This window comes from Neoarius graeffei, chromosome 11 (genome assembly GCF_027579695.1).
Source record: "Neoarius graeffei isolate fNeoGra1 chromosome 11, fNeoGra1.pri, whole genome shotgun sequence".
NCBI classification, from domain to species: Eukaryota; Metazoa; Chordata; class Actinopteri; order Siluriformes; family Ariidae; genus Neoarius; species Neoarius graeffei.
This window is the reverse complement of record NC_083579.1, coordinates 47,003,646-47,028,284: the sequence shown is the minus strand read 5'-3', so window position 1 is coordinate 47,028,284 and position 24,639 is coordinate 47,003,646. Positions and strand designations below refer to the sequence as shown.

Here is a 24,639-nt window from a genome sequence, read left to right as displayed (position 1 = left end):
CCTTCAGTAAACAACCACAGTGAAGCAATGGGAAAGTGCAGCTCTCGCCTACACAATCACAGATACGTAAAATAAAAGACCTGAACTTACTTGTGTGTGTGCTGTTATATGATTACTGTAACTGTGTATGGTTAGAAAAGACGATAGGTAAGCGTAACCGTTGCACAATAATGCTACAAGCAACCTGCGTATGCATCCGAAAAGTTATTTAGCTGCTGGCTAGCTGCAGTTTGTAGCTTCCAGCGTTACTATGTGTCAGTATAGTGTAATGTGGTGTGGTGTAGTGTAACGCAGGAATCAGCCTCAATCTGCAGAACTCTGGGTCACAGTCTGTACGCAGCCGGCCGGATGGTTTTCTATTGCAGTCGCGTGGCCACTTCAGGTAGCCCCGTATGCATTCGTTTAATGGTCTTCTGCGTGTTAAATAGTTACAAAATTATCATCAAGCAAATACTTTACGATTTATTTGGTGCATACTGATGAAGTTACTTTTTTTTTTTTTGGCCAAGGGAAGGGTGGCAGGCCAGAATTATAACGTGGCGGTGCGCCACTTTAAAAGCGCCCGTGGAGAACACTGTATAATAAAGATGGTGAGCTAGTGGACAACTGTGAGTACTAACAATAGCCATGTTTGTTGTTTGCATTCATTAGGCGGCATGGTGGTGTAGCGGTTAGCACTGTCGCCTCAGAACGAGAAGGTTCCAGGTTCGAATGGAATTCGACGGGGGCCTTTCTGTGCGGAGTTTGCATGTTCTCCCCGTGTCTGCGTGGGTTTCCTCCGGGTGCTCCGGTTTCCCCCACAGTCCGAAGACATGCAGGTTAGGTAAAATACCCAGCCACTGGGGCTGCACAAGCCAGCATGTACTTAGTGCCAGTCCCAAGCCCAGATAGATTGGGGAGGGTTGCGTCAAGAAGGGCATCCGATGTAAAACCTTTGCCAAATCAAATATCTGGAACAGATCCGCTGTAGAGACCCCGAACGTACGTGAGCAGCCAAAAGAAGAAGTTGTTTACATTTGTTACGATAATCTTAAAGTGCCATTCCACCATTGGATGTATTCTTTGGCATAAAATACAATATATTTTATGACAACATGACTAGACAGAGAAATCTTTTAGCTTCAAAATGATATATCAAACATAATTTTTTGACAACGACAAGTATATTAATTTTGCGACCAAAGTCACCTACCCTTTTAATTTCCGCGCGGTAGTGAAACGTGATGTCATCGCCAGGTTCCCCTTCTTGTGTACCACGTGTCGGTCTATTTTTAGACCAGGAAACCCCCAAAGTGAGAGAGTCATTTCTCCTCGTATATGGGGGCCAAAAAAATTGCGAAAAATTTTGAGTTAATCTTTCAGTTAGCTAGATTTATTGGTATTAGCTAGATTTATTGGTATTATTTTTATCGCGTTCTATCCGCCATTGCTGATAATATGTGCCACGTCACACGTCACGTGGTACACAAGAAGGGGAACCTGCCGATGACATCACGTGCGGAAATTAAAAGGGTAGGTGACTTTGGTCGCAAAATTAATATACTTGTCGTTGTCAAAAAATTATGTTTGATATATCATTTTGAAGCTAAAAGATTTCTCTATCTAGTGATATCATTTATATATGTTGTCAAAATATATTGTATTTTATGCCAAAGAATACATCCAATGGTGGAATGGCACTTTAAGTGTTTCCTTCCATGTGAATGGTTTAGCTCCATCTTCAGGGATGTTGCACGTGGGGCTAAAACACCATCCGTGATTTTAGAAGGCATTACAAGAATGTCTTAATTCTGTTTCAAATAGCTTTATTCAGTTCAGATGATCTTCAAAAGATCAGCAAAAGCCAACATATAACAAGTAGAAGTGAAATGTTTTTGTGATTTGCTACAAAAATACGAAGGTTTCGATTCTGTTGTCGATTTATTTCATGTCGAAGTTAATGATTTTGTCAGCAACAAAATCTTGACGTGAAACGCTTCAGTTTGGCTTTTTGTCGTGCTTTGGAGGAAGGATTGTTGCTGGTGTTTGTTTAACATCTGATATATGACACGATTGAACATACTAAAGACAAGAGGAATCCAAAATCGCTCCAAATTATTACCTACAATTATTCACGTCAAACGGTACTAAAGATGAGAATTCGACATTGCGCCGAATTACCACCGGCGAACCATAGTATGTTTATTAGAAGGACGATCAGATCTTTAGCATGGCCTTTAAAGGAACAGTCCACCGTACTTCCATAATGAAATATGCTCTTATCTGAATTGAGACGAGCTGCTCCGTACCTCTCCGAGCTTTGCGCGACCTCCCAGTCAGTCAGACGCGCTGTCACTCCTGTTAGCAATGTAGCTAGGCTCAGCATGGCCAATGGTATTTTTTGGGGCTGTAGTTAGATGCGACCAAACTCTTCCGCGTTTTTCCTGTTTACATAGGTTTATATGACCAGTGACATGAAACAAGTTCAGTTACACAAATTGAAACGTGGCGATTTTCTATGCTATGGAAAGTCCGCACTATAATGACAGGCGTACTAACACCTTCTGCGCGCTTCGGCAGCGCATTGATACGGAGCTCAGATATCAGTGCGCTGCCGAAGCGTGCAGAAGGTGTTAGTACGCCTGTCATTATAGTGCGGACTTTCCATAGCATAGAAAATCGCCACGTTTCAATTTGTGTAACTGAACTTTGTTTCATGTCACTGGTCATATAAACCTATGTAAACAGGAAAAACGCGGAAGAGTTTGGTCGCATCTAACTACAGCCCCAAAAAATACCATTGGCCATGCTGAGCCTAGCTACATTGCTAACAGGAGTGACAGCGCGTCTGACTGCGTCTGACTGCGTCTGACTGACTGGGAGGTCGCGCAAAGCTCGGAGAGGTACGGAGCAGCTCGTCTCAATTCAGATAAGAGCATATTTCATTATGGAAGTACGGTGGACTGTTCCTTTAAACATGCAAACCCTTGGTTTGATTCAGCTAGCTAGTCAGAGTTTCTTCAGCTACTTTAAGTGAGCTTACATACTGTAAGTCAAATGAAAAATTCTGTCAAAAACTTTAAGATCAAACTTTCGTTTAAAAAAAGCTCTGTTCTCTTTAAATCTAGAATGATCAATCATAGAAACATTTGATCAACTTCATTCTCATTTAAACGTGGGGCTAAACCACCTGATACCCATGTGAACGAGACATGAGGTAGATGGATATGACCACGCTGTGCTGCGCTCCTCTCCCCAACGCTGTCTGTCATGAACTCACGCTCCAGCAGTAGTCAGGCAGTGCGCGTTCATATGTTTTGGAGGGAGGGCTGAAGAAAGGGGGGGTCGGATTTTTCAGTTCGACACTTTCAAAATCTAGCATACTCTTGCTCATTTCTCCAAAATGACCTACCCTAGCTTTAAATATGCTGAAATATATATTGAGATAGTTGTGATGTGCTTAGTGGTTCTGGTGCTAATTTGTTGGTTATGTCTGGGAGGAGTTAGCGGGTGTGTGCCGCTCTGATGTCACAAAGCATTTGTGATGAGTTACAGGGGGAAAATACTCGACACAGCTAACTAGCGATGGTAATTAGTGACGCGTCTAAAAGCACAATAGTGTTGATGCTGTGAATGTTGAAGCTTTGGATCAGTTTGAGCAGAGTGTCCAGGTCAGGAGGTGAGCCAGCTGGACAGACTCAAGGATTAAAGTGCTGCAGCATCGGTCACCTTAGGTGGAGATGATGCAAAGGCTAATTCCCACTGGCATTGTGGGTAATGTAGGAAACAAGGTGAAATTGGACCAATAACGAAGATCTCATCTCATCTCATCATCTCTAGCCGGTTTATCCTGTTCTACAGGGTCGCAGGCAAGCTGGAGCCTATCCCAGCTGACTACGGGCGAAAGGCGGGGTACACCCTGGACAAGTCGCCAGGTCATCACAGGGCTGACACATAGACACAGACAACCATTCACACTCACATTCACACCTACGGTCAATTTAGAGTCACCAGTTAACCTAACCTGCATGTCTTTGGACTGTGGGGGAAACCGGAGCACCCGGAGGAAACCCACACGGACACGGGGAGAACATGCAAACTCCACACAGAAAGGCCCTCGCCGGCCACGGGGCTCGAACCCGGACCTTCTTGCTGTGAGGCGACAGCGCTAACCACTACACCACCGTGCCGCCGCCCAATAACGAAGATGAAAAGTTTAAACTGAAAAAGTAAAGTCAGAATTTCTTTTCAAAATAAATTCTAGGACGCTGCTGAAGATTATGTTATCGATAAAGATTAATGCGTTCGTCCTTCAAGGTGGATATTTTTGTTTAATGCCCCCAGGTTTTTTTTGTTTTTTTTTCTGGTTCATTATGAAGCCGTTCAAAAATGGAATTAGTCTTAATAGAGCAAATAAAACCTGCCGGACTGCCATCTTCACATTAAATCTTTCATCTTCAAGTTAAACTGAATTAACAATGGCTTCTTATTCACACTTTGCTCACTACATAGGCCAAAAGATACTGGTGTTATAGAACATATTTAGTGCCCTCTGTACCTCACGGATCACTAGATGATCTTCAGCCATAGGAAATGTCTAACCGCTTTTATTCTCTCCACATTCACTGGATCTGAGCAATCGTGCGCTCTGATTGGCTACTCTACGACTAGGATATCAGCTCGTATACCGTGAGTAGAGAAAAACAAAATGGCAGAGCGTGTTGCTGAACCAACCGAGGACGAAATAAAAACTCTACTTGAAAACAAAACCCCCAAAAATACAAAAAAAGCAACAAAATATGGAATAAAAGTATTTGATGGTAAGAACGTATCTCTTTTTATTTTTCAAAAATTATTATTATTATTATAGCATTTTTCACAAATTGCTACTGTCATTTCACCGGTTTGTTTACATTCTACGTGGAAATTATTGTGTCAGACGTTTTGTATAAAGTTTTTATTTATTGAATTTGCTAAAAATAAAAATATTCTGTTTCTCAAAATCCAGTGAATGTGGATAGAATAAAACAGTGATTCCACTCAATCTCGTCGTACGTGGCTTATAGCCAGCTCAGCGCTACGCACCCCATCGGCTATCAGCTTATGTACGACTCGATTTCATGTTGTGTGATCAGCTTTGCACGCAAAGCCCTATGAGGGGAAAAAGAACAATGTGAATTTTGAGTACTACTACACTAATCGTTCCCATTATGAGTCGATCATCCCACAGCCTTCTACATTGTGTGTATATTCTGTAGGTATTTTATTAGAAACTAGTCATACCGAACACGCTGCCTTATCTTAATTCAGTATGATGTCAGTGGATTGATGGTCAATCACATCGTACTGAACATATTTGGATTATGTTTCCAGAAGCCTCTTTCCATGAATGGAGTGCAGGTCTTGTCTGGTTGTTTTGTATGGTATATATTAGTGCTGTCAAAAATGTCGCATTATTAACGCGTTAACTTGACTCAATTTTAACGGCGATAATTTTTTTATCGCGAGATTAACGCTCTGTGACATGATGCCACGCTCCGCACAGCCAGAGTCCTCTGCCCTCCCCCGAAGAGCCACGGTGCTCCGATCGTTTTCCCATCGGCGGCTCCAGCCCCACTTTGCAGTGGCTGTGACAAGACGTGTTATGCTCTGCAATTAAAAAAAAAAAAACATTGGTACAACCAGTGTTCGAACTATGCCGATATTTTCGGGGGGTCCCTTTTTTTTTCCCTTGGGGGGGTGCTTGCGCTTGTCTCAGAGCGCGGATCTCCGATCGCGCGCTCACTTCGGATATGCAAATGCTTCCCGTTACACACGATTGCTATGTCAATAAACATCATTTTGCCAATATTTTAGAGACCCCCCAACATTTCCCAAATCATGTTTTCAAGGGATCTCATGTCTGTTTCAGGGGATCTCAGATCCCCCGTGTACCCCCATAGTTCGAACGGTGAGCAAGCCCATTCACTTTTTTATGCTGATAAGAGAATTACAATGGTTTTTCATGTGACAAAAATGTGCGATTAAATTGCGATTAATCGCGAGTTAACTATGACAGTCGCGACATTAATCGCGATTAAATATTTTAATCGCTTGACAGCACTAGTATATATACTTACTATGGACACACTTGATCTGTGTTCTGCAGGGATGTAACGGTACACGTATTCATACCAGAACGTTTCAGTACAGGACTTTCGGTATGGTGCAGATGTGTACTGAGTGCAATCTTTAACGGTTATTACCAGTCGGCTTTTTTGCGTGTGGAACATACTTCAAATCCGAGTTCCCACACGAACATGTTAAGTGGCGGACTGTACATTTGGTAAGTCTCTGAAATCGCTCACTCTTTAACTACTCCCTATAGAGGGAATTACTATATAGAGGACTATACATTGCGCTCATTGGTACAGTAAAATGAAAAAACGCTTTCGGACACTAGTCCGTCGCGCTGGTATTTACGTCATTACTGTCGCACAATTAAAACGTGCCAGATCAGTCGGCTGGTGGGTTTTCAAAATAATAAATACACGCATGTGTTTTTGTGATAAATACATATTATACTGAGCGTATTTCCCACATTAATCAATACCTGACTCTTTCAGTTTTTTTAAATCAAGGCTGAATATTTTCTTCTTTCCCGCTGCCTTTTATTAAATCACATTTGAGACTTTTAATTTGATTTCTTTTAGCGCAACCGCAATGCATGATGGGATATATTGCTTCGGTTAGTGACCATCGGTTGTACGCTACTTTTCGTGATGCATTATGGGATACTTTGAGTGCACTATATAGGGTGTAAATAATCCTCACTCAGGTTTCGGACAGCACTACAAAATGGCGTCCTCGCTATATAGTGCCCTATATAGTGAATAGGGAGCGATTTCGGACACAGGGTCCGCCTTGCACTTTGAGCGCACTGCATGCACAGCCAAGCTAGCGAACCTCATGAATAACGTGAACGAGAAGCCCGAGCTTGAATACCCGCCTTTATCGGTAATTCAGGTCTCCCGTTTGGGAACATTTCAGTTTCTTGGTGACATACGACGACGGACAAAGACAGGTGGAAAAGACGAAAGCAGTGTGCCGACACTGTTCAGTAGTAATCGGGTACGCTTCTGGCAACACGTCGAACTCGATCAATCATTTGAAACGGCACCACGCGAATCTGAATATAACCTCTGTCCCAAGCAAGAGGGTGTTTTCTACAGCTGGAGATGTTGTGATTGCCAGCAGACCTGCCCTTTCTAAGGACAACGTGGACAATTAAATTTTTCTGAAAAACAAAAAACATGAATGTTGAGTGAATGTGGGCAGGCCTACAAACTGGAACTGTTGATGCTGCGATTCAGTCAATACGGAAAAGTTCATTTCATTTAAATTTATTTGAGTCTTTTATTTATTGGAGACGTTATCAGTGGTTTGCATCGTTCATTTAAAACGATATTTAAAAAAATGATAAGCCAAGAAGAAGCCTTTATTTGTTACACAGACACACGGTGAAATTTAACCCATCTGAAGCAGCGAACACACATGAGTGAGCGCTGAACGCACACACATACCCAGAGCAGCGGGCAGCTATGCTACAGCACCCGGGGGAGCAGTTGGGGGTTAGGTGCCCTTGCTCAAGGGCACTCCAGCCCAACCTCAGGCCACGGCTGCCCCATATTAACCTAACCGCATGTCTTTGGACTGTGGGGGAAACCCATGCAGACACAAGGAGGCCCCTGTCAGCCACTGGGCTCGAACCCAGAACCTTCTTGCTGTGAGGTGACAGTGCTAACCACTACACCACCTGTACACGCCTATCGGTGTTGACAAAAGTTCGTAATAAACAACCTGCAATTTTATGTTGTGCATTTTTTTCCTTTACTGCAGCGAAAATGAACCGAACCATGATTTCAAAACCGAAGTACGTACCGACCCGTGATTTTTGTTTCCCGTTACACCCCTAGCGTTCGAGGTAATAAAATAAACATGACATTGAATAAAACACTTCCATATCCTGAGCTGCTCATACACCCAACCTTTAGCCACAACCCTGTTTGTATACTCAACCCACCCAGTAAAAATTTGTACAAACTGTGTTTACACATGCATTCATAAATGTGTATGAAAACCATCCAGCTCCCACCTGTCCTTTTGTGTAAAACCAGGACAGTGATGAAAGAGGTTAAAAAAAAACGACTGATGCGTGTTACACAATTCGAGTACATTCAGTCACTTGTCTTCAAAGTACCATAATGGTGCTTTAAAAAAAAAATCATTCACTCCTGACTGTATAACGTATGGGGAATTATTAGGTAGTGTATCTGTAATACCGCTGAGTGTATGAGGATGTGTTGCTGCGAGGAAATGATACCTATTAAGTCTTTCTCACTCTTTGAATTGTACTGTATATAAATATGGTTTGTTGCTTTAAGAGTTTAATTTGCAGGCGAATGAATATTTGTTGACCGTAACTTCATTTTTGGTAATATGTGTATGTTGATGCGATATCCTTTTATATATTGCAGGTAGGTGATGCCTGAGGAGAAGCGCAGCTGCTCCATAACTGACGATCCAGAGGAAAGGAATATCCCCATCTGTTCAGAGCGAGAAATGGAAATGCATCACCAGTAGCCAATGGAACTTGATCCTTGCCTTGCTGGCAGACTTTGCTGAGAGTAACAAGGCAATGAGAGGGGCTATATAATGGCCAAGAACAAAGAGCCCCGTCCACCGACATACACCATCAGTGTAGTTGGGCTCTCGGGCACTGAGAAAGAAAAGGGCAACTGTGGTGTGGGCAAGTCCTGCCTATGCAACAGATATGTACGTCCCAGCGCAGACAGCTACTACTCGGAGCACACTTCTGTGTTGAGCACAATCGACTTTGGAGGTCGTGTGGTGAACAATGATCACTTCCTGTACTGGGGGGAAGTGTTACACAGAGGAGACGATGGCCTTGACTGTCGAATTCAAATCATCGAACAGACTGAATTTATTGACGACCAGACCTTTTTGCCTCATCGGAGCACAAATCTGCAGCCCTATTCGAAGCGGGCTGCGACTACAAAGCTGCAGTCTGCTGAGAAACTGATGTATATTTGCACAGATCAGCTGGGCTTGGAGCAGGATTTTGATCAGAAGCAGATGCCTGACGGAAAGCTAAACATCGACGGGTTTATCCTGTGCATAGACGTAAGCAAAGGATGCAACAGGAAATTTGATGACCAGATGAAATTTGTCAATAGCCTTTACTCGCAAATTGCCAAGTCAAAAAAGCCCATCATCATCGCTGCAACAAAATGCGATTCGTGCGTTGAGCAATACTTACGAGACGTCCAGACTTTTGCCGCAAGCAAAAAGAATCTTCTGTTGGTTGAGACGTCGGCTCTGTCGTCCGTCAATGTGGACCTCTGTTTTAACGCGCTAACCCAGCAAATGGACAAAACGCGAGGTAAACCCAAAATTATCCCTTACTTGGAGGCTTACAAAGTTCAGAGACAGTTAGTAGCCACAGTCACGGTCAAGTTTGAAAAGCTTATTGTGCAGTCTGTCAGAGATTACCACACGAGCTGGAAAGTTGTGAGCAACTCATTGAAAAACCATTCAGATTACGAGGAATACATTAATTTGGAAGGTACTCGGAAGGCTAGAAACACCTTTTCGAAGCATATTGAGCAGCTGAGACAAGAGCATATCAAGAAGAGAAGAGATGATTACCTCTCCAGTTTGCCAAAAATTCTTAACAAGATGCTAAACAACTTGGAAGAGATTGAGAACCTGAGCTGGACAGATGCTCAGAACTTGTTAAAAAGCAAGAACGAATTCCAGTACTACTTTATCGTGCTGGAGCAAACCCCGTGGGACGAGACGGATCATGTTAACAAAACAGACGATCGAAGAGTCCCCTTTGACATCCTTAAAACTGCAGAAGGTGAGAGGATCTACCAAAACCACGTCCAACATTTGATATCTGAAAAGAGACGACTGGAAATGAAGGAAAAATTCAAGAAGACACTGGAGCGAGTGCATTTCATAAGTCCTGGCCAACCGTGGGAGGAGATAATGTGTTTTGTCATGGAGGACGAAGCGTACAAGTGTATCACAGAAGCTGATCGCAGAGATGTGTATGCGCTGCATCAGCAGGAAATAGTTGAAGGGGCCAAAGAGGAGTTTCAGGAAATGCTTTTTGAGCACGCCGAGCTGTTTTACGATTTGGATTTGAATGCCACCCCAAGCTGTGATAAAATGAGCGAAATCCACACTGTACTCAACGAGGAACCCAGATATAGAGCTCTCCAGAAGCTTGCCCCAGATAGGGAGTCCCTTTTACTGAAACACATTGGATTTGTTTATCATCCCACCAAAGAGACGTGTCTCAGTGGCGTGAGCTGTGTGGATCTGAAAGTTGAGCAGGTGCTTGCAAACAGGCTGGTTCAGTTGGACCACGGTCGCACTAATCTGTACTACAACAGCTCCAATCTTGATAAAGTCAACTTGTGTCTTCTCGGACGTGAAGGACTAGCTCAAGAACTTGCCAACGAAATAAAAGCTCAGTCCACAGACGATGAATATACCCTTGATGGTAAAATCTACGAATTGGACCTTTTACCTGTTGATGTAAATTCTCCCATGCTTTTGAACCATTCCTGGTTATCAAATTTCAAACCTCATGGGTTCTTCTGTGTGTTCAGTTCAATAGAGTCACTTAATTACATTGGGGATCGCGTAAGCCGAATCCGAGCTGAGATTTTTCAGGGCAGAAGAGACAGATTTGCCCAGCCATCGCCGTTTATTCTAATCTTAGCAAGTCAGCGAGACAATGTTTGCAAAAACATGCCTATTTTAAGGCATCAGGGCCAACAGCTTGCCAATAAGCTCCAGTGCACGTTCATAGACATGCCCTCCGGGACCTTTCCCCGCAAGTTTAATGAGTCTCAAATAAAACAAGCGCTCCGAGCAGTCCTAGAAGGCCTAAAGCATAATTTTGACTTGATGAGTCCCGTGCCCTCCATCAAAGATTTGTCGGAAACAGATTTGCGAATAGTTATGTGTGCCATGTGCGGCGATCCGTTCAGCGTGGATCTTATTCTCTCGCCTTTTCTGGATTCGCATTCCTGTAGTGCTGGTCAGCCTGGTCAGAGCAACACCCTGTACCTCGACAAAATCATCGGTGACAGTCGCAGGCGCATACAAGTCACTGTCCTCTCATACCACTCCTCGATTGGAATCAGAAAGGATGAATTGGTGCATGGATACATACTTGTCTACTCAGCAAAACGAAAGGCTTCCATGGCCATGTTGCGGGCGTTCTTGGCAGAGGTCCAAGATGTGATTCCGGTCCAAATGGTGGCTATCACGGACAGCCAGGCCGATTTTTTCGAGAATGAGGCAATCAAGGAGCTGATGACTGAGGGGGAACACATTGCTACAGAAATCGCAGCCAAATTTACAGCACTCTACTCGTTGTCTCAGTACCACAGGCAAACGGAAGTCTTCACACCATTTTTCAGTGAGGTACTTGAGAAGAAGAACAGTATAGAGAGCTCCTTCATGTTTGATAACACACGGGACCAAGGCACCACCGAAGACGTCTTCACTCAGTCACCACACAACCATTCACCAGCCTACTCTTATTACCCTGACTCTGAGGATGATGCTGAGGGCCCGCCACCTTATAGCCCCATAGGGGATGACGTACAGCTGCTGCCCACCCCTAGTGAAAGAAAGTATAAAATTGACTTGGAAGGGAACGAGTACCCTGTCCATAGTACACCTATCGGTGATCATGAACGCAACCACAAAGTGCCTCCCCCAGTGAGACCTAAACCTGTGCTAAACAAGCCTAATGTTAAGAAACTGGACCCCAACCTTTTGAAAACCATTGAGGCTGGAATGAGGGCCAGCAGGAGAACACGAGGCCCTTTTATGGTCCATGACGACCTTGAGGTGGCTGACAATTACGCAGATCCAGCAGACACTCTCCCCAAATCGAAAGGTTTCAACGAGGACATTTATGCTGTTCCAGAGGATACCCACAGCCGGATAGTCAAGATGCGTAACTCGTTTGGCTGCCATCATGGTTTGTACGGTGACGAGGAGAATGGTTTTGATCGAATGCTGAAGTCACAGGGGAGCAGGCGACCGTCCAAATACAAACATCGATCAAAGATCCTTTTCAGCAAGACGAAAGCGTACCACAGACGAGTGCACTCTGATGTCAGCGATGATGAATCGGGGCCGGCAGTGCAGAAGAAGAAAAAAGGCAGGGGTAACCGTGGAAGTGAAGAGGACCCTTTACTTTCACCTGTCGATCCATGGAAAGGAGGGATAGACAATCCAGCCATCACTTCAGACCCAGAGCAGGATGACAAGAAGTTGAAGAAGAAGAAAGCAACAAAAAACAAGGAACCGAAAAAGGTAAGCTGGCATAATAATTTTTTTACATTTCAGTTCATGAGTTGCACAGTGACACAGCGGGTATCATTACTGCCTCACTGCATCCTCGGTTTGAGCTCAGATTACTGCCTGTGTGGTGTTTTTGGTTTTCCATGGGTTTCCTCTGGGTTCTTTGGGATCCAAACAACAGGCAGGTATGAGGGTTGGGTATGCTAAATCGCCCCGTGTATAAATGTGTGTGCGCGTGCATGGGGAAGCCATGGCCTAATGGTTAGAGAAGTAGCTTTGGGACCAAAAGGTCGCCGGTTCAATTCCCTGGACCAGCAGGAATGGCTGAAGTGCCCTTGAGCAAGGTACCTAACTCCCAACTTCTCTCCGTAATGTTCTGCATTGCTCTGGATAAGAGCATCTGCTAAATGCCTGCAATGTAATGTTGATGCAATGGACTGGCGTCCCAGCCAAAGTGTATTCTCCCTCTTTGCTCCCAGAAGAGGCGCAAGATTCACGCCAACCCTGACCTGGATAAAGATAAACTTCCGTTTTTATGGAAATTAAAAGGCATTCATTAACAGTGATTCCATCGATGATTCAGAGATTTTGAATGGTTTAATGATCGAACACTAGAAGAATCATAATAAATTGTGTTTTCCCGTATGTGTTTTGTTCATGGCATGTAAAGTCGATAATTTTATTTCTTTTTATAGGTTAAAGCAAAAGTTCCAAAGCCATTGTATCCGCCAACTCGAAGAAATTGGGAGAGCAACTATTTTGGTGTTCCTCTACAGAACTTGGTCACCCCAGACAGGCCTATTCCTCTGTTTATTGAGAAGTGTGTGGACTACATCGAACGTACAGGTCAGTCTTACGGTTTTGCTTAAAGCTAGTCTGCCTTTCGATTTCATAAAATCAGTGAAATTTAGTTCTCTCTGAAATTTGGTCATTGTGATATATGTTTATTTCTGTAATATCTCACAAAATATCAGGCCATTCTGTGGCTGGGAAGTTATTTAATTTTTGAGCGGATTCCCGAGCAAATAACATGCATGAAATCGCTCGCTTCGCACAGTCAAGCAGACAGAGGAGTCCGTGTGCGCATGTGCAGGTTTACCTTTGACCGTGCACTGACAGTTACATCAGTCTGTCACTAAACAAATAGCTGATCACACCGAGGTGCTCGCTGACCTCTGATATTTATTAGTTTGGTCCTGCGTTTCCTTTCCTTCGCAACATAACGTCTTTTCTTCTCGCTTTCCGTTACTGTAGTCGGTCTTTCACGCTTCGTTCGCACACTCAGTTCTTCCATTTTTCTCTCCTGTTTCAGATTTGTATCCCACAATGCCTTGCGCGAACGGGGAAAGCCCACCATGTGATGCATGACTTAGTATCTTGAACTGGGTCATGGTGAAGCAGGCAAAAATGGCAGAGAATTTAGGGCCATGTGGCCCTAAATTCATTAATTGTTCTATTAAAAAAAATTGGAAGTCTGTGATTCGAATTCAGTAGCTTTCAGTCCATTAAACAAAAATAATTGGGTGTTACGGAAAATTCTTTTTATGACCTGTACTTGAAAAATCTGAAAGGGAGTCTACCTTTAATATTCCTCTGGGAGAAAAAAACCCTCTGCTTTGTGGTTCGTCGTACAGTTCAGTGGTGGAGCCAATTTATTGCTGAAGGTTACACATTGTAATTCACCATTTGAGTAGGAACTAATAGGATTATTTCAGTTATCAGTGCATGATGTCAAGTAGTTGGTGGATATTTTCTTCAGTGCCTGATGATTGTTTTGGATCAGTGGTCTGGCATTGAGTGTTGCTGGTGTAAATGCTAAGAGTTAAAGCAGACGAATACACGTGGCAACCATTCAGAGACTGTTCAATTGTGAGCAGCTATAGTAATCATCTGTGGACCGACTAGTGGCCTAGTGGTAGCGTGTCCGCCTCTCGATCGTGAGTTCTATTCACGGTCGGGTCATACCAAAGACCATCATAAAAATGGTATCTACTGCCATCTGGGAAGGCACGCTGCAATGCAGATGTGCATGGGGAGTTAAACTCTCGTGGTTACCAGAGGACTAGCCCCCCACTGTAACCCTAGCTATGTAATAGGCGAGAGGCCGAGGGCTATGGAAACGGAGATTGGCGCCGCCCGATGCGCCACATACAGGTTGGGCCTGGTTAGTACTTGAGTGGGAGACTGCCTAGGAACACCAGGTACTGTAAGGCGTGGGAAGGACTTTGACTTTTTTTTTGATAGCAATCATCTAAGGTTAAAAGCACAGCGGTGATAGGAATGCAACTTTAGTAGTGTAGTTACTCAACCATAATAAAAATCTTTGGATTGGAGAAACGTTGCCGCTATATTACAGGCTAGTAAGCAAAAGGTTTAATAACACTGAAGTATTTGTACAGTACCAGTTAAAAATTTGGACACACCTTCAAATTCAGTGTTTTTTCTTTATTTTTACTAATTAAATGACACTTCATGTCTTAAAGTAATGATGGATGTCGTTTCTCTTTACTTAGTTGAGCGGTTATTGACATAATATGGATTACTACAGTTGTGGAATAGGGCTATTTACTGTTTTTTTTTTAAAAATTATTACTATTTATTATATCCCTCATCAAAAAAATTCCTGTGCAGGGATTGGCCAAGGATGGCTCACATGACATAAAATAGTTCCACCACTGATTAAGCAATGTATCTCATGACGTCAAAAAAAAAAAAAGGATATGATGTGAGTCAGTCATGGTATATCCTGGATATACCATGAACTGATGTCACGGTTTCAAGCTATGCGGCCGACTCAAGTCTTTTTTTTTTTTCTTTTAAAACAATAAAGACAGGGGGCGGCCTCACAGCAAGAAGGTCCGGGTTCGAGCCCCGTGGCCGGCGAGGGCCTTTCTGTGCGGAGTTTGCATGTTCTCCCCGTGTCCGCGTGGGTTTCCTCCGGGTGCTCCGGTTTCCCCCACAGTCCAAAGACATGCAGGTTAGGTTAACTGGTGACTCTAAATTGACCGTAGGTGTGAATGTGAGTGTGAATGGTTGTCTGTGTCTGTGTGTCAGCCCTGTGATGACCTGGCGACTTGTCCAGGGTGTACCCCGCCTTTCGCCCGTAGTCAGCTGGGATAGGCTCCAGCTTGCCTGCGACCCTGTAGGACAGGATAAAGCGGCTAGAGATAATGAGATGAGATGAGACAATAAAGACAGACAAAAATAGAAGTCACGAATACAATCGAAATAAAAACATTAACATCTCAGCCAGGAGGATTTTCAACTGAACACATTAAAATAGCCATACAAATCAATAGTTTTGACAGCTTTCTGATTTTGTGAGTCAGTAATTGTTTTTATGTTCTGCTTGGTCTCTTTTTCCAATCCGAAAAATAATTTTGTAGCCGACTCGAGTCACAGCTGTGGCTCGGTGAGCATTTGTGTGTGTGTAGATGTACGTATCATGATCATGCCTGGTGAGGCAAGCAATAGTATGGTAGGGAAAAAAAAAGAAAATAAATACGTTAACAAAAAACACGATAGCATGGTACATTGCACACGCACAAGTCGAAGGTCGCGCCGACGTAAACAACAAACATGGCTGCCTCCAGTGAGTTTATGCCGAGATTCAAAAGTTAACACTCTTAGTTTGGAATTTTTTAATGAGGGATATAAATCTAATACCCCATGCACTGAGAGGCTCCGGTTGAAATTATGGATTCTCTTCGGTGACTGGCTGCACCCTCACAAAATAGTACTATTACAGTCACCTCAGAGAATCCATAATTTCAACCGGAGCCTCTCATGCCCCTTTTCCACCAAAGCAGTTCCAGGGCTGGTTCGGGGCCAGTGCTTAGTTTGGAACCGGGTTTTCTGTTTCCACTGACAAAGAACTGGCTCTGGGGCCAGAAAAACCGGTTCCAGGCTAGCACCAACTCTCTGCTGGGCCAGAGGAAAGAACCGCTTACATCAGCGGGGAGGCGGAGTTGTTAAGACCACCAACAACAATAACAAGACGGCGATCTTTCGCGGTCTTGTTATTGTTGTTGGTGGTCTTAACAACTCCGCCTCCCCGCTGATGTAAGCAGCAGCAGCAGCTCCTTCCGCGTTGTTTTTGCTTCGATATTTGCGCCAAGGTTTATGCAAACGTAGTGACGTAACTGACGTATACATTGACGTAACTGACGTATACAGCGACGTAATGACGTGGCTCCGCTTAGCACCGCGAGCTATGGAAAAGCAAACTGGTTCTCAGCTGGCTCGCAAGTTGAACGAGTTGTGAACCAGCACCAGCACTGGCCCCGAACCAGCCCTGGAACTGATTTGGTGGAAAAGGGGCATCAGTGTACGGTATATTTGATTACTGTTTGATTTCAAACACATTAAGAAAGCAAGAAATTGCACTAATTAACTTTAGACGAGGCACACCTGTTAATTGAAAAGCATTCCAGGTGACTACCTCATGAAGCTGGTTAAGAAAATGCCAGTTGTGTGTAAAGCGTCATCAAGGTAAACGCTGCCTACTTTGACGAATCTAAATGAAAATGAAATATATTTAAAATGAAAAATATTTTGGGGGTTTTTGCGCTTTTTTTAAATCACATAATTCCATTTATTTTTTCGCGGTCCAAATTCTGCGCTCTGATTGGCTGGCGAGCGGGTCTGTATCCTATAGTACGGACCCCAGTTACGGACCCCGGATGCGGACCTCTGGTGACTTGCTCGTTCACAACAACGACAAACATAGTAGAATTTTTTGTCAACATTTATCTTTTTTTTTAAATAAGATTTATTTATAAGATTATCAAAAATCTTATAAATTTTTTCCAGCATTTCTCAGAATAGCATTAATTTTACAGCATGGATAGCGATAACGACAGTGTTCACAGCGAAAGCAAGTTTTACTACCCTGAGGAAGAAGAAATAAAAGAAAACATTTCAGGAGAAAGCTAAAACCTGTAATTTGCTAACACCGAGCAAAAACATGGCTGAATCCTGAATGACTCCTATTTGTATAAATAGGGGACTACATAGGCAGCAAAATGTAGTTTTTTTCCTGCCATGGAAGTGCACCTGTATACCGAGGAGGAAGCAATTTGCATTAGAGCTGTTAATGAGGATTCAAAATGGCAGCTCAGCTCGGTTTTCCCTTTCGGGCGCTCTCGTTTTCTGTTAGAATTTGGTAAAGAAAAAAATAAATATATTATTTACCAGCTTAAGGTCGGTCCGTATGGTGAAATGCCGTGACCTCGGCCTTGAATACTGAACTCGGCCCAGAGGGCCTCGCTCAGGACTTTCAAGACCTCGGTCACGATATTTCACGATCCGGACCAGCCAGCTGGTAAATAACATATATGTTCCATATGTTATTTCATAGGCGGCACGGTGGTGTAGTGGTTAGCGCTGTCGCCTCACAGCAAGAAGGTCCTGGGTTCGAGCCCCGGGGCCGGCGAGGGCCTTTCTGTGTGGAGTTTGCATGTTCTCCCCGTGTCCGCGTGGGTTTCCTCCGGGTGCTCCGGTTTCCCCCACAGTCCAAAGACATGCAGGTTAGGTTAACTGGTGACTCTAAATTGACCGTAGGTGTGAATGTGAGTGTGAATGGTTGTCTGTGTCTATGTGTCAGCCCTGTGATGACCTGGCGACTTGTCCAGGGTGTACCCCGCCTTTCGCCCGTAGTCAGCTGGGATAGGCTCCAGCTTGCCTGCGACCCTGTAGAACAGGATAAAGTGGCTAGAGATGATGAGATGAGATGTTATTTCATAGCTTTAATGTCTTCAGTATTGTTCTACAATGTAGAAAATAATCAAAATACAAAAACGACCTATAAATGAGTAGGGGTGTCCAAACTTTTGACTGGTACTGTATGTGATGTCCAGTATGAAACAGCAGAGAGTTCTGCAAATTTGCAAGCTTGTGAAGGTGGTCTGGTCTTGGCGTAATTCTTGCAGAAGTCATTTCTGAATTAAGTGTGCTGAGGCCTTTAAACCTGAAGCTAATCTGTAGTGAGTGTGTTTTGATGATGCAGGACAGCAGCAGCACGGTGAGCAAAGAACCTCATAACCAGTAGGCGGATACACACTTCTTCGCTCGATGAGTCTCTTTTCCTGCATTCAGCCTTGGACTCGTCTCGATAAAAAAAGTTTTATTATTATTATTATTATACCCCTACTCCGAAGGAGGGGGGTATACTGGTTTACCTCTGTCCGTATCTCCGTCCGTCTGAAACACCCTTTTTCTCAGCAGCCACAAATCATAGCTACTTGGTACCGAGCTTCAGCTTGGGGTTCTATAGCGTGTATACCATTTTCAGGTCTGTTGCACATCAACTTCCTGTTTACCGACTGAATGTATTTACGAAACATATAGCGTGGATTTACACAATTTTCATAACACTTTTCTCAGCAACTACAAATCACAACCGCTTGATATTTGGTACCGAGCTTCAGCTTGGGGTTCTATACTGTGTATACTGTTTTCAGGTCTGTCGCACATCAACTTCCTGTTTACCGACTGAATGTATTTACGAAACATATAGCGTGGATTTACAAAATTTTCATAACACTTTTCTCAGCAACTACAAATCAAAACCGCTTGATATTTGGTACCGAGCTTCAGCTTGGGGTTCTATAGCGTGTATACCGTTTTCAGGCCATCCTTAAAAAAAAATCCGTTTCCTGTCCACCGGGTGAGCAAAAAAATTTTCAGTAGGGAGGGAGGGATTTTTTTTTTAATATATATGGATGGATAAGAAAATCGCAATGCTGTGTTTGCTTTTTCTTTCAGTACTTTTTTATTACAAAAGCAGACACATTTAATAAAATGACAGTTTAATCAACTGAAACTTGTACAAAAACTTTAAGTTAGCATTTTAAATGCTGACTGCAACATTTGCAAAACTTTTACAAAGGTACTTAAAATGTCCGACACACGGACTTTTTGTAGTTCTAAATCGAGCGTTAGGCCTAGTTCGGATGAAATTACACTATTAAAATGATCACTGAGTGATTTGTTTTTCTGAATCTTTACTATTTTGTTGTTCGCTAGAATACCATTTTGCGATTTCACACTTAAGCAAATGTTTGAAAACTCCGGATCTCCTTCCTTCATGGTGGCTGACATTTTTTTGTGCCGCACGGCGCATGCGCAGAGCTGATTCAGTTCAGAGTGCGCGCGCACTCGGAGGAGGCAGTAGTGTGTCGGAGGGAACAGAAGCAGAGATAACGCTTATTTTGTCTCCGGTAAACCAGTCTTCTCTCGTTCAATTACGTGCTGGCATCAAAAGACACTGTTGGTTGTAAATGAAACCAAACTGAGTCGTTGGAGTGTATTTGCATACACAAATGGAGAAATGTTCGCTGAGTGTTTGTGTAGCCCCACCGCAGACCGTTGTCGTTGTTAATTCATAGCATGCTCAGCTGCGTGAATGTGTCATGCACTGAAAATAAGAGATTTACAAGCCAGGAACGCCTCAGGATGCAATACGCAAGAAAAGAAAGAAGATTTACTGCCATTTTACTTTGTATTTGAGTAAAGTGAATAAATAAATGGTCTGTGGAAAATACATTTAATCCTGGGAACTGCGTGCACAGGAGTTTATTTTGTATTTACCCCCCCCCCCCAAGCTGGCTACTTATATGTCATGGCTGGCTAGTATGAGCCTTAGTGGAAAACCCTGGGAATGCGGAAATGTCAAGTTCGATTTTAGATTTACGAACCCGAAAAAAATGTCAAAAAATCGGCGTTAAAAAAAAATTTCAACCGCACAAGTGGCACTCACCCGGCCGGTGGACCGGAAACAGAACATTTTTTAATAATGGCCTCAGGTCTGTCGCACATCAGCTTTGCACATGTTTACCGACTGAATGTATTTCAAGAAGCAAAATGCTATTTCAGAATGCCAGTTTACCAGGATGCTGTTTGAAATCCCCGGGGAGAACACTGCTCTTTACTTACTTGTTTCAGGGTTAATTATTTCTTGAAGTCAACATTCACAATAAGTGTCCTATTCTTTCAATTGTCTGCATTCTGATACAAGCGAGAGCGGGGGGATACGTAAGTGAGCAGTAGCTCACAGCTGATCTTGTTTAACAAGCTTCTTGATTTAAAATAAACGGCTGTACAGGGAAATATAGTTAATCTAATGGCGTCACTGTTTGTAGCTCTGCAAGCTGTCCAATGTTGCATCTCTGACATCCTGTCTTCAGTGTGTTCTTCCTCACAGCATCACTTCAGTCCGGCAGATGTTGCAGTGATCAGAGGTTTCTGTGACAGAAACCAGCTTTTCTGAACTGCCTTGTTTGTGAGAATGGTGTTACCACTCTGTTGTGCTGCAGTACTCTGAATCACATTCCGGCGTTGTTGTATTGTTCAGTCAGCTGTTGACTTGTGTACGGTAGTTGCAGTGAAGGTTTAATACCCCTGTGGCTGTATCTCAGTACTCTATCTTTATTTAAAAGCCTTTTCAGTGCATGTTGTGAATAAAAGTGGTCATCAAGCGCGCCCCCCCCCCCCCCCCCCCCACACACACATACACATACACACATGCGTATTTGCTGGTGTTCTTTGATATGCTTTAAAACCTGGAGGGCACACGTTTGCCTTTTTGTCCATTACAGCTAGTCTTTTAGCACTCCGAACGTGCTGCGTGCTTTGATTCGTCTCTTCGTCTTCCATTTTGTGATTTACAGACTCGAACATGAGTGAATTTTTGCTGCTTTTTAAAAATACATATTTAATGGATTTTCCCTAATAGGCTTTGAAGACTTGCTTATCACCTCTAGCAGCAGTATGCCACTTCTCCAGCTTTTTCACTGTACTGACTCTATTTGGAAAATTATTATTCAGTATTGATTAGGTTTGGGGTGATTGACAGTGAAGGGGCGGCACGGTGGTGTAGTGGTTAGCGCTGTCGCCTCACAGCAAGAAGGTCCGGGTTCGAGCCCCGTGGCCGGCGAGGGCCTTTCTGTGCGGAGTTTGCATGTTGTCCGCGTGGGTTTCCTCCGGGTGCTCTGGTTTCCCCCACAGTCCAAAGACATGCAGGTTAGGTTAAAGGCCTCTGCATGCTCTTGCGACAAGGCTTTCGCAGATAGCTTTTCGCAGACAGTTGTAATTTATTGTTGAGCGGGGATAATAGGTGTGCGCGATGTTATTCACCGCCACAACGCAAGGGGGCGCGAAGTCGCTAGGAGTAGTTGGTGGGTGTGGTTAGTGGAGTGTTTATCCTCCGGTTACTTATAATGACTAGAACTTTTTTTTTTTATAATGACTAGAACTGGAGTCGTATAGATGTACGTACTTCCTCGATCAACCGCTCTTCATGCTGCTCCATCTTCGCTCGTGTTTTTAAAAATGGCGGTTGTGAAAACAAACCAAACCGGGAAAGTAGAGAAGCGGAAGTGCGTGTACAGCGGATGTAGAGTGGACCAATCAGAGCCCTCTTGTCTGCGGCGCTGTCTGCGAGGCTTCTGCGGTGGTCACAATTTTTGGGAGGTGCGCGCAGAGCGTCTGCGAAGGTGGGGGGGCTACGCAGACACTGTCTGCGACGCTATCTGCGAGGACTGGGTTGTCAGCATAAATTGGCCTTAACTGGTGACTCTAAATTGACCGTAGGTGTGAATGTGAGTGTGAATGGCTGTCTGTGTCTATGTGTCAGCCCTGTGATGACCTGGCGACTTGTCCAGGGTGTACCCCGCCTTTCACCCGTAGTCAGCTGGGATAGGCTCCAGCTTGTCTGCGACCCTGTAGAACAGGATAAAGCGGCTAGAGATAATGAGATGAGATGATTGACAGTATTGGGAATTGCTGATGGATTCTATCACTCACAATGGCTATCAAGTTTAAAACCTCTGTCGGGAAACATTGCGTCTGCATCTTTAAGATTGACAAAAATAAATTGTGTTGTATGTGTAATGTGTTTTATCTTGGAATTAAGTTTTTCCACAAAATCGAGTCGTACATGAGCTGATAGCGGAGTTGGCGAGATTGAGTGGAATAACTCTTTTATTTTATCCACGTTCATTGGATTTTGAGAAACGGAGCATTTTTATTTTTTGCAAATTCGATAAATAAAAACTTTATACAAAACGTCTGACAAAATCATTTCTGCTTAGAATGTAAACAAACCGGCGAAATGACCGTAGCAATTTGTGAAAAATGCTACAATAATAATTATTAAAAAATAAGAAAAGATCCATTCTTACCATCAAATACTTTTTATTCCATATTTTGTTGCCCTTTTTTTATTTTTTGGGGTTTTGTTTTCGAGTAGAGTTTTTATTTCGTCCTCAGTTGGTTCATCAACACGCTCTGCCATTTTGTTTTTCTCTACTCACGGTATATGAGCTGATATCCTAGTAGTAGAGTAGCCAATCGGAGCATATGATTGCTCATATCCAGTGAATGTGAATAGAATATGTTTTTTTAGCCTATTTTGTATCGTCTGCGATCCTTAATAGCCTATGTCAGGGGTCATCAAACTACGGTCCGCGGGCCGACTCCGGCCCGCCACCCCTCTTTGACCGGCCCCCCAGGCTCTCTGCCCCCCACCCCTTGAACCGGCCCTATGAGGCAATCCCCAAAAGTGGTCATGGCCTATTTTTTTAAATTGCTTTTTGGCAAATAATAACATGTCTGCATCTTGTATTTTGTTGATTTTATCAATTAAAATTGATATTTAGTTATAAAATGAACTATTCATATTTTCCGAATTTTCGTCATATGCTCGCGATCAAGCAGTGACAGGCAGCGCAGGCGCAGAGAACTGTCAGTGTTCAGGACAGCAAAATGGCGAGCGGTCAGCGAAAAGTTGACAGAGAGTGCAGAGTTTTTAAAGAACAGTGGACCACCGATTATTTTTTCGTTCAGTGTAAGGACCGTGCAGTTTGTCTTGTATGTAAAGAAAGTGTGTCGGTTTTCAAAGAATATAATCTGCGTCGTCACTATGAAACCTGCCACAAAGAGTATGCTAGTTTGCGAGGGCAAACAAGAGAAGACAGAATTCGGAGGATGAAATGCGGACTGGCTGCACAACAGAATGTATTCCTTCGCCAAACCCAGATCAACCAGGCTGCTGTCCGAGCTAGCTATAAGGTAGCTCACCTACTAGCTACCCATGGAAAGCCGTTTACTGATGGGGACTTTGTTAAAGTATGCATGCTTGCTGTGGCCGAGGAGGTGTGTCCCGACAAGAAGGATGCGCTCAACGCGGTGAGTCTCTCCGCACCTACTATGACCAGGCGAACCGAAGATTTGGGGGACAACGTGTATGACCAGCTGAATGAGAAAGCGTCAGAATTCGAGTTTTTTGCTTTGGCCATGGATGAGAGCAATGACGTGCAGGACACAGCACAACTGCTGTGATCTATTGCTCATATTATTATAATTTCCCTGTTTTTTTAAATGTATTTATTTTATAGGTCTATTTATTTGACCTTTATTAAGTGCTGCACACAATTATTATTTATATTATTAATAATATCAACAGGCCTACCTACAATTTATAATTTTCCACTCATCTTTGCCAGTGTCAATCACCTCAAATAGGCAGATGTTTCTTATCTTGACAGCTTTGATGTTATTTTTATTAGAAAATAAATAAATGGAATATCTGTGGTATTTCAAATTAAAACAAAGTGTGAAGACTCGATTACTACTTTTGCAAACCACTAGTAAAGATAAACAAATATGTGCCAGGAATCAAGTGTTGATATAGTAGTGGGGATATAGTAGTGTGGATATAGTAGTGTGGATATAGTAGTGGGGATATAGTAGTGGGGATATAGTAGTGGGGATATAGTAGTGGGGGATATAGTAGTGGGGATATAGTAGTGTGGATATAGTAGTGTGGATATAGTAGTGGGGATATAGTAGTGTGGATATAGTAGTGGGGATATAGTAGTGGGGATATAGTAGTGGGGATATAGTAGTGGGGATATAGTAGTGGGGATGGCTGTGCCAGGCTAGTAATCTCTACTACACAATGAGGCCTGCTGGTGGTCATATTTGTCTGGGTCATACAATTCTGTGATATAGCTGACCCGACCCCGGCCCCCCATCACAGTCAGGAACGACAGTGTGGCCCCCAGAGAAAAAAGTTTGGTGACCCCTGGCCTATGTTGTCTGACTGGGGATGACATAGACTTCCTTTCACACTATTTCTTAAACAGATAACGCTCTACATATCTGTGCTTGCAAAACATGAACAGGGCTGAAATTACACAGCATGCCCCCCCCCATGGCAATCAGCGATAGTTAGTGGATCTGATCGGACGATAAAATATCTAT

At 43.4% G+C, this 24,639-nt stretch overlaps 1 protein-coding gene across 1 annotated transcript in view; it reads left to right on the top strand.

Annotated features, from left to right (window-relative positions):
• Positions 1 to 24,639, top strand: part of arhgap5 (Rho GTPase activating protein 5) — a 91,532-nt gene that overhangs the window by 3,810 nt on the left and 63,083 nt on the right. Inside the window, 2 exon segments of the mRNA XM_060934021.1 lie at positions 8,496 to 12,387; positions 13,071 to 13,221. Of these exon segments, the coding sequence (XP_060790004.1) occupies positions 8,674 to 12,387; positions 13,071 to 13,221 (3,865 nt within the window). The 5' untranslated portion in view covers positions 8,496 to 8,673.